The sequence below is a fragment of the Lycium barbarum genome, chromosome 12, assembly GCF_019175385.1.
Source record: "Lycium barbarum isolate Lr01 chromosome 12, ASM1917538v2, whole genome shotgun sequence".
Classification (NCBI taxonomy): Eukaryota; Viridiplantae; Streptophyta; class Magnoliopsida; order Solanales; family Solanaceae; genus Lycium; species Lycium barbarum.
In genome coordinates, this window is record NC_083348.1 from 32,395,602 (window position 1) to 32,406,101 (window position 10,500).

General features: G+C 37.8%; 2 protein-coding genes across 2 annotated transcripts; both read left to right on the plus strand.

Moving 5' to 3' along the window:
* Positions 1-7,184: 7,184 nt before the first annotated feature.
* On the plus strand, positions 7,185-8,810 carry LOC132624180 (uncharacterized). The gene has a single exon (XM_060338999.1). The coding sequence runs from the start codon at positions 7,185-7,187 to the stop codon at positions 8,808-8,810; it is 1,626 nt and encodes a 541-aa protein (XP_060194982.1).
* A 434-nt stretch (positions 8,811-9,244) lies between these two features.
* On the plus strand, positions 9,245-9,956 carry LOC132624181 (uncharacterized). Its single transcript, XM_060339000.1, has 2 exons — positions 9,245-9,733; positions 9,813-9,956. Exons 1-2 carry the CDS (start codon positions 9,245-9,247, stop codon positions 9,954-9,956), a joined length of 633 nt encoding a protein of 210 aa, XP_060194983.1.
* The last annotated feature ends 544 nt before the right edge of the window (positions 9,957-10,500 follow it).

The following is a 10,500-nucleotide window of genomic DNA, read 5'->3' on the forward strand; positions in this document are numbered from 1 at the left end:
TCTCACCTCGAAGGAACGAATGACATGAGGTGAGACCATCAACAATAAGTAAGATCAAGGGATTCATGGAATGGCTCAATAATCTCATAATGCTCTCAAATCATAGCTTCGGAATTTCTAGAATAGAGTCACCATCATCGTCACAATCATTATAGAACATTTTCCATTTATCATCATAAGAAGCTTTAAGAGTCATGAACTTCTAGCTTTTGAAAACAAGGGGGTTATGGAAACATTTATGGAATAATAACATAGGAATCATGCCTTTGAAAGAAAGGGACGAGCCTTAACATACCTGTTCGACCTCCTATTATCTACACTTATTCGTCCGAGCTCGCAAGTCTACATTTAAGAGGATTTACACTAACGTTAGACTCATCATCGCACACTTGTTCCATGTTTTCAAATTAAACTATTTTATATTCTGCCGAAAATCGGGCAGCATCTCCCCTGTTTATATGCCTAGCCCGAATTCTCAATTCAACAACCAACAACAACAACAACAATACCAACATCAATAACATTATTTCCAACACCAAAGTATTCTATAAAACATCCCACACACTATTTTCCAACTTCCATAACTAATCAACTCACTATACAATTATTTAACCACTCTATTTTCATGAATAAGCCGGTATTAACATGAATAGGAAGAGATTCATACCTTTCTCTTGGTAATATTGCTATATATTCACTCCTCCACCTTGAGCTTAAACCACAACACCCCGCTATAAATTTTATAGTTGCAACTATATCCTGTCCGGATCTGAATTCGGGAATTATACCTGGTTTTGGCTTAAAAGTGGGTGTTGGAATGTTAGGGAAATTTCTGGAAGATTGGAGAGGATTTGGGGTGGTTTGGCTGGAGAAAATAAGGGGATAACCCCTTTATATAGTGGTCCAGGTTCTGCCTGGACCGACTTAAAATTTGCTCAGCGCTATCGCGTTGCAAAGTGGCGCGTTCGCGCAGGGTTAATTCCCTGCCCTGACAACCGATCTTAAAACGCGCATAACGTTTGATCCCGATATCATATGAGATCCCACGACCTATTGTTGGAAAGATATTTCAATTATCTACAACTTTCATTCTTGGTATTTTTCCAAAATCCAAACTTATAATGGCGTTTTGGCCTCTCCAAGTCAGATCCTCCAAAAACGTATCCTTAAATCATCCTTTTGGAGGGCTTATGCCCATTTTCGGCTTAAGGGTCCTTCTTAAGACTTGCTCAACTTCCCACGTACTACTCATATCACTTTTCATATGTCCTTTACAAAACCCCGGCATGTGGGCCCCACCTTGACTTACGGTTACAAGGGCTACTTCAAAGTCCATACTTGAAACAACCAATACTTGCGAATTTCAACGTACAGAATCACGGGGTGTAACAGTAATCAACGTACTCATCATCTTCTGGTTCGGAGGCCGGGGGAGAAGGAGGCATACCAAATCGTCCACATGCAATGTGGTTTTTAACTTGTTCCTGGTGCAAATCGAGGTTCGCTTTCATAACCCTACTTTCCGCAACTCTTTGTGCCTCAGTTGCGCTAATTTCCGATTAAGTTCTTCGATTTTCTGTGCCATAGATGCGACCTGAACACCATCAAATCCCTCAATTTGTCGAGAAGACCCTTCACCTCGCAATCCTAACCGAATGTGACTTAAGTTGCTCCTTGGGCCTAAACCGTACGCTCTACCCTTTTGTACTCCCCCAACTGCTCTATATCAAAATTCTTATCTCTAATTCTGATGGAGGATAGCTCGGCTGGCCTGCAGGCTGAGTTGGTTGTGCTGATCCACTTCTTGCATAAATTGATTTTGTATATTTAAAATGAAAGTTAGTATATAACAAATATATCATAATTAGACTTATATAATTACTTAAATGATAAAATTATCACTTACATAAGAATTCTCAGCCCTGTTCTCGACCCATTCGATCTGATCCGACTCTGACTTCTTTTTTGTGTGGTCTTTAGGAATAACTCATCCTGAGTCGGCATCTGTCTCGTAGCTTTTTTCTATAAAAAAGGTTTAAGATAGAATTAATAACTCAATAATGACATATTGATCGTAGGTAACTTTAAAAGTATAAAGCTACTTACCATTGTCCTAGCCACGTGCCCCTGACTTCTTGCACCTGCAATATGCAAAGAGCCACCTTTTTGGGATGCACGGACAGTCTTTGCCTGCTCAGACTTGGCGATAAACTCAGGAGTTCTCCAATATGTCTGACGTTTCTCCCACTTCCCGTCGATTAGCCATTGGGGCTTCTTCATATGCTTTCTAGCCCTCGAAAACCAGTTAGACAACCTTGCACTCCCCTTTTTCTCAAAGTTCGCAGGAACCCTTTCATTATGTATTGGATCCCATGTACACAACATCTACAAATCAAATGGCTAATGTTAGATGATATATAAAATCAAATTCAAATTATGAAATATATAATAAGATGCATACGTTAAACTCTCTAAACATAGCCTGTCGAGTATCATATGGAATTTCACCCCATGTAGTATAAAATCGATCGCCATAAAGCCTCCGAACAACATCCAGTATGGCTATTTTAGTTTCGTGGTCTGGATAGTACCAGCAGTTAAAAATTTCAACGCATATAAGATTAAGATGAAAAAAACTTTAGGAAAACTTAATAAAAGGCAATCTTACCCAGCTCCCTCAGGCACGATGAAAACCCGACCCATCGAATCTGTATCTCCCGGCTGTAGACCATGATTTTTCGATACCAGTGCAAGTGCAGGACGCCGGGTCTGAGCCTGGCTCAGAGCTGGTGTTGATGGTTGTGACTCAGGCTCAGAATTGCTATCTCCAAGGCGCAAATTAGATAGACTGGGAGATGTACCACATAGAGAAGGAGAAGGAAACAAAGTGGCCAATGTGGACGGAGAGAAGCCTCGTGGTGGGCAATACATAGGTGTAGGTATAAAAGTAAGATGGGTAAATGAAGGCGACTGAGGTGGTGCGGCCTGGAAGACCCACTAACCAGATTAGGGCTGCATAGTATAACCATGCATAAAAAAAGGAGGCGGAGTAGAGTGCATATGTGGAGTGGAGCGAATGGATTGGCTAGTAGTAGCATTAGGATCTATAAGTCTCTTATCTTTTTTTTCTTACCAGTACCTCGACCTCTACCTCTACCTCTACCTCCACCTTGATCACTACCACCTGATTATATCTGCATACAAATTTACGTTAGTATAAAAGAATTAATATAATTAACAAGTACAGAAAGTTAATTACGTTAGAATAAAAAATTAACAAGTATAGAATTGTTTCATTAGAAAATATAAAATAAACTAACATGCAACTAGTCATCCACCCCGTCATCCTCCCACTCATCCTCGCTTGTTTCAGCTTCATCAGATGATTCTTCCCCATTGCTTGTTTCATGTCCATCGGTTGATTCTTCCTCAACCTTTTCTACGACAATTACCTCATTTTCGCCAACTTCTTCTAATATGTGTTGAGGATGTTCCAGACTATTTTCTAACTCTGTGTCCACCGTTTGATGAACAACTAGTACATCCTTTTGATACGCCACATCGAACACATTATCGACCTCAATCCTCCCTATAGGCTAGTCTTTATAACCACCCACCAATCAGTCTTATCCCTACGTAAAGGATATGGAGCATAATACACTTGCTTAGACTTTTGTACAATTATAAAGGGACCATAGCAATTGTATTGTCTTGTGTGTTTGACTTTAATTACGTTATGCTGACAATTCATCCTTGTACCTCTTTGGGTTGGATCAAACCACTTGCACCGAAATAATGTTATCTTCTTCTAAGGATAACCAGGATACTTAAGTTGTATGATCTCTTACAGCACACTGTAATAATCAACAGTTACACCGCTACCATCAGCATTGCCTTTAATGCACGCTCCACTATTATTTGTCTTCTTATATTGAGAAAATTCTTTGATTTGAAACTTGTAACCATTCACAATGTACTTTTTCATTGTCTTAACTTTACTGCCAGGTCCGAGGGCTATATCTTTCACAAATTGGGTATGTTCTCCTGTATGATAAACCTATATAATAAGGAGGAAAATTAAAAATCAATAACTTATATATAACCTACATTTAATTGAAATTATGCAATGAACTTCCACACTTACAAAATTGTACAGCCAATGGGTAAACTTCGAATATATGGCTTCATCGGCCTCAAGTTCTACAAAGTAACTGTTCGACATATGCAAGATTTTCATTAGTTTCACCCTTATCAGTTACCCATGTAATTCAATAACATAATTTTATACTTACCGAATATATACTTGAATTTCAGGGCAATTGAGCAAAACATGTGTCACAGCTGATTGCATCTCCATACTACTCAAGGTTCATTTTGGAGGCTTTTTAGAACCTCGGCCTGCTTGATTAAAGATGGAAATTGGTGGGTAGTTAGGACCAACCTCACCCTCATTATTACGGTTGGGCCTATTTCTTATACACGACACTTGCTCTCCGAAGTAATATGAACAGAAATGCATTGTTTTCTTAGCAAGATACGCTTTGCAAATAGATCCTTCAATTTAAATCTCTGCTTAGCCAATTTTTTGCATTTGCCAATGGTCCTGCACATGTTTAATATCATGTTATACAGTAATTAATTAAAAAAATACATTAAAGAAGAGGTAGTAAGTTTGGGTTTGTTACACTCGAAAGGATACATCCATCTAGTTTGAACTGGGCCTCCAAGGAGTGCCTCTTGTACTGGATGAATAGGCATATTTTGTTCCATTCTTTGAAGGTATTCTACCCTCAAAGTGTTACAACATAAATCCTTGAAGAACAAACTTAACTCTGTGATTGTTATTCATATTCTTTCTGGTAGGGGGATAAATTCAATAGGAATCAAAATTTCCATGAAAACGTGGCAATCATGACTTTTCATACCAATCAATTTTCCTTCATTCATATTAGCACGCTTGTCAAAACTGGACCATACCTCTCTAGCATCCACAAATTCTTAACCCACTGACAATTCTCTCGTTTCTCCTCCAAAGTGAATGAAAAACCAGCCTTGGGCTTGAACACTTTATTATTCGCTAACTCTTGCAAGTTCAATTCAAGGCACCTATAATATTCCTTTAAGTCCAATCTAGCTTTTGGGTTATCTTTTGTCTCGCCCTTAACATTCATAACGGTGTTGAATAAAAAAAAATCAATATGTATCACATCAAGATTATGCCGTAAAAGATTATCCTTCCAATATGGTAACTCTCAGAATATGCGTTGTTTAGTCCAATTGCGTTCAACACTATAACCAGGTAGTCTATAAGGGGCAACTTTTGTGACCTTAGGTAAGTGACAAACCCTCTTCCAAATTTTCTCTCCTGACAATGTTTGAGGTGGCAGATCATTTTCAATTTTATTATTTCTAAATGCCTGTTTCATTTTCCTGAATTCGTGATCCATAGGCAAGAACTGACGATGACAATCAAACCATGAATTTTTGTGGCCATATTTTAAAGTGAATGCTTTACTATTTTCCATGTAATGAGGACAAGCCAGCTTTCCAGCAATCATCCAACCAGACAACATCCATACGCATGAAAATCGTTAATAGTCCACATTAAAGAAGCACACAAATTGCAATTTGTCTTAGTTGATACATCATATGTCACTATTCCTTCACATCACAATTATTTTGACTTATCAATCAAAGGTTGTAGATAGACATCAATCAAAACTTTTGGATTACAGGGACCAGAGATAACACAATTTAGGAATATGTAGGGACTTGTCATACACATCTCAGACGGGAGATTATACGGAGTACGAAATACAGGCTAACAAGAATAGGGTGTAGCCGAAACAGAGTATGGTGTGAAACCATCCGCACACAGACCCAAACGAATGTTCCTTGGTTCACTAGCAAAATCAGGATAAGTTCTATCAAAATGTTTCCATATTTCTCCATCCGATGGATGACACATAATACTAGGCGTCCTTCTATTTTCGTTGTTCAATCTCATGTGAGGAGCAGAACTCGGCGATGCAAACAACCTCTTTAACCTAGGTATAAGAGGTAAATCATGCATCGCCTTAATTGGAACCATCTTCCCACTAGGAGCCCGCCTAAAACGTGCATGTCCACACAATTCACATTCATTTAAATATGCATCTTGCTTATAGAACAACATACAACTATTTCGGCAACAATGAATTCTATCATACGATAATCCTAACTTGCAAACCAATCTCTTTGCTTGATAGTAAATCTTAGGTATGTCGAATTCCGGACTAACTAGTTCCCCCGAAAGCTTAATCATTGAGTCCATAGCAGCTTCAGCAACAGTCCAATCTGATTTGATATTAATCATTCTAACTGCAACAGACAACTTAGAATGCTGACTCCCTACCCAAAGTGGACTAGCCTCTTCTAATTCTTGATAGAAGCGCATTCCTTCTTTCATTAGGAGGTTGCTCAAAATTTTGCTCAGGTTCAAACCCAGAATGTACCCCAAAAGCATCATTAACCATATCATAATGGACGGGACTATTTTCCTGCGACCTACTACTTTCACCAATAACCATATTATAAAATGTACCATTGATCCCATAAGTCTCTCCATAATCAGTCCAAACAAGATATCTCTCCTTAAACCCACGACTATATAAATGAAGCTTAACGGTTTCCGATTTCAAATACTTCTTACACTTGCAACGCAAACAAGTACCCCTTTATTATGAAAAGGGTGAAGTGACATTGCATGTATGATAAACCCTTTAACAACTTCAACAAATTCATCACTCACACCCATATGATCACTATTATTCATAGTATACATCCACATACGATCCATTTACAAAAATATACCCACAAATTACTGAGGTTATAGAAATATTATAACGTAAGAATTCTAACTTAAAATATAACTTAAGAAAGCACAATCTCAATCAATTATAACTTTGAATTCTCAATAACAATTCTAACTTTAATAACTTTTGGATTCTGACTTTAATAACTTTGAAAAACACAATCTCAACCAGTTCTAAAAATTGAAAAGTAAAATTTAAAGTCTACATTTTAGTTTTGAGGTTATAGAAATATTCTAAAGCTAACTTGAGTCATTCCCCTACTGAGAGCCGAAACCCTAAACCTAAACCTAGCTGAAACCCTAAAATTTTTTCAACCTTTTCACGGCAAAAATGGCCTCTCCGGCCACTGGACAACCGCCTATTATGGCTGTCCAGGCTAACACAACAATACCTACACAACCAAATCACCTTTTACCAAACCAAACGTATGCAACAACCCTAAATCCTACTATTTCTACTACTACGTACAACCTTACTTTACCCATGAAAAATATTACATATTTGCATGGAGAGCCCATGGTCGTATGGGAGGAAAAGGAGATTGATCACATGATTATTAAAGAAAAATTACAATATGCAGTCATGGGGAAATTCTCATATGGTTGGCCTGACGTGAAAGAATTGAAAACATTAATTCCAAAGCAATGTGGATTGAAAGGAGAAGCTATTATCGGATTGTTGAGCAATAGATATGTCCTAATACGTGCTTCTTCTTTGGAAGATTATGTGACATTATTGTCTAAGCCTGCATATTACATTATGCATAAAAATTGGTCATATCCCATGCGCACCTTCAAATGGGATCCATGGTTTGATCCAGAGGAGGAAATGAAGATAGCAATTGCATGGATATCATACCCATCATTACCTCCTAATTATTTTATGAAAGAAGCAATTTTTTCACTTGCCTCTACAGTTGGAAAGCCATTACAAGTTGATATGGCCACAGCCAATAAAACCAGGCCAAGCTGTGCGAGAGTGAAGGTAGAGGTTGACTTGCTTGGAGAATTTCCAAAGAGAATCAATATAAGAATGAAGAAGAAGAGTACTGGGGAGATTGTGGATAAATGGATAAAGATTAACTATGATTATGTTCCTAAGTACTGCAAAAACTACAAAGTTCAAGGACATAATGAACAAGACTGCTATGTCATACATCCAGAATTGTATCCCAAGGAAGAAGAACAATGCTCAGACAAAGAACAGGAGGTCAACAATAAGGCAGATCAAAGGAAGAATAACGAGAAAAAGAACACAAAGAATAGCAGACTTGACATTAAGGAGTACAAAGGGACCAATCTTGGCATAATGAAAAGAAAAGAAATAGCAGACAAGGTGCAGTCTGCAGATGGCAATGATGATGATGGATTCAAGGAGAAGAAAGGAAAACAAAGGAATAACAGGCACTTTCATAGAAGCAAATATGATGAAAATGCTTGGAAACCAAAGGAGAATCAAACTCTGCAGAACAATCAATATGCAGCATTGCAGAACACAGATGAGGAGATAATAGATGTGACTGATGTGCAGAAATCCTCAGATGTAGAAGCAAAGATTCCTGATGCTTCAGACCAAATCATTACAATGCAGCAAATTGTAGACAATAATGACAAAGTCAATGAAAAGCAGATGGAAGAAGCAAAGGAAAAACAGATAGATGAATTAAAAAAGGTGGAGAAAATATCAGCAAAGGAATGGATTGAGAAGAATTTTGGTAAACAACTCAATGATAAGGGGGAGATTATATCTCAGCTGGTATCTAAGGTGTCTTCAGGTACAATTAGTCAAGAAACGGAACATGATGTGCTGCAGGAGCAAGAAAGGGAACATGAGGTGCTGCAGGGAGATGTGTCACAAGAATATAGTGACATCTTAATCAACAAAAACATGAAGGAACAAAACAAGTGTGGTGATGTGCTGCAAGAGGATAATAATCATGAAGGGACTCCACTATAGGAGGTGGAGAATAATCATGGAAAAGAAGGACAAGATGGTACAAAGCCACCTGAGAGTAATACTTCTGTCACTGTGTCTGTGGAACAGATTGAGAATTCACAACATGGTAAGCATGAGGAGATACAGGTTCAAGCTGATATTGATTGTCAAGATGAGGAAGATTTATCTCAGAACATTGATGATATAACACAGGAAGCAGATTTATCCCCTAGAAGTGTGCAAAAATTGAAACAGGCAACAAATAAACAAAAACCTGTCAGAAGTAACAGTAATCCAGTGGAAGGAGTTTCAACAAGGAGGAGTAAGAACCAAATTAATAATTATCAATGATAGACAAAGCTTTATTTTGGAATATTAGGTCAGTTAACACTCAGAAATCTTTTGAGAGGTTAATTGAACTAAAGAAGAGATATCATTATTCTATCATAGGCCTAATGGAACCTTTTCAAGATCCTATTGCTATTGAAGATTATAGAAGGAAGTTAGGCTTTCAGAATTGCAAGGTGAATAGTTCAGGAAAAATCTGGATTTTTTGGACAGATGAATGGCTAGGTGTAGTTGTATCTGAATCAGAACAGCAGGTGACCTTGCAACTAACTCACTCATCCTTGAATCAAACAGTGCTGGTGTCAGTAGTCTATGCTAAATGTGATAGACAGGAGAGGGAGGATTTGTGGGAAGATATAGTAGCTTTGGCAAATAAGCAGGACTTTCCTTGGATAATAGGAGGGGATTTTAATGTCATAGTGTTTGATGAGGAAAAGCAAGGTGGCCTTCCAGTCTCATCCAATGAGACCTTGGATTTTTCTACCTGTATACAAAGTTGTGGTTTGATTGATGTAGGATTCAATGGAAGTAAATTCACTTGGTGGAATGGGAGGACTGAAGAAGATTGCATATTTAAAAGGTTAGATAGAATGCTGGTGAATCAGCAAGTTCTGGATATCATGCCATCCACAACACATTGTCAAATCTTTTAAGTTTCTTAACTTCTGGACAAAGCATCATACATTTATGGAGGTGGTAAAGGAGAATTGGACTGCTGATTTCTGTGGAAATCCATTCTATGTATTTCATCACAAGCTGAAGAAACTTAAAAAAGCACTGGTTCAATGGAGCAGAAACACATATGGGAATATATTTTAGCAGATTGCCACTATAGAAGATACTATAAAGGTGAAGGAGTTGCAGTTTGAAAAAATGCTTCAAGGGAGAATAGAATGCTGTTACATCAGGCACAGGCTGAACTAACTAGATTTTTACACTTGGAGGAAGAGTATTGGAAGCAGAAAGCTGGTATGAAATGGTTCAATGATGGAGATAGAAATACAAAATTCTTCCATTCTTATGTGAGGGGCAGGAGGAATAAGTTAACTTTGAAAAGAATACAAGATCCTTCTGGTACATGGTTGGAAAATGAAGTAGATATTGGTTCTGAGGCAATCAGATTTTTCGAGGCACAGTTTAGTGAACAAAATTCAGGAGGGGATTATGCATTATTGAAAAATATTCCTAAATTGATAATTGAAGAACAACAAAAGAATATGGAAGAGTTGCCATCTGAAAGTGAAGTAAAGGAGGTTGTATTTTCACACAATGGGGATAGTGCTAGTGGGCCTGATGGATTCACAGGACAGTTCTATCAAAAGTGTTGGGAGGTTATCAAATTGGATGTGATTCAAATGGTTAG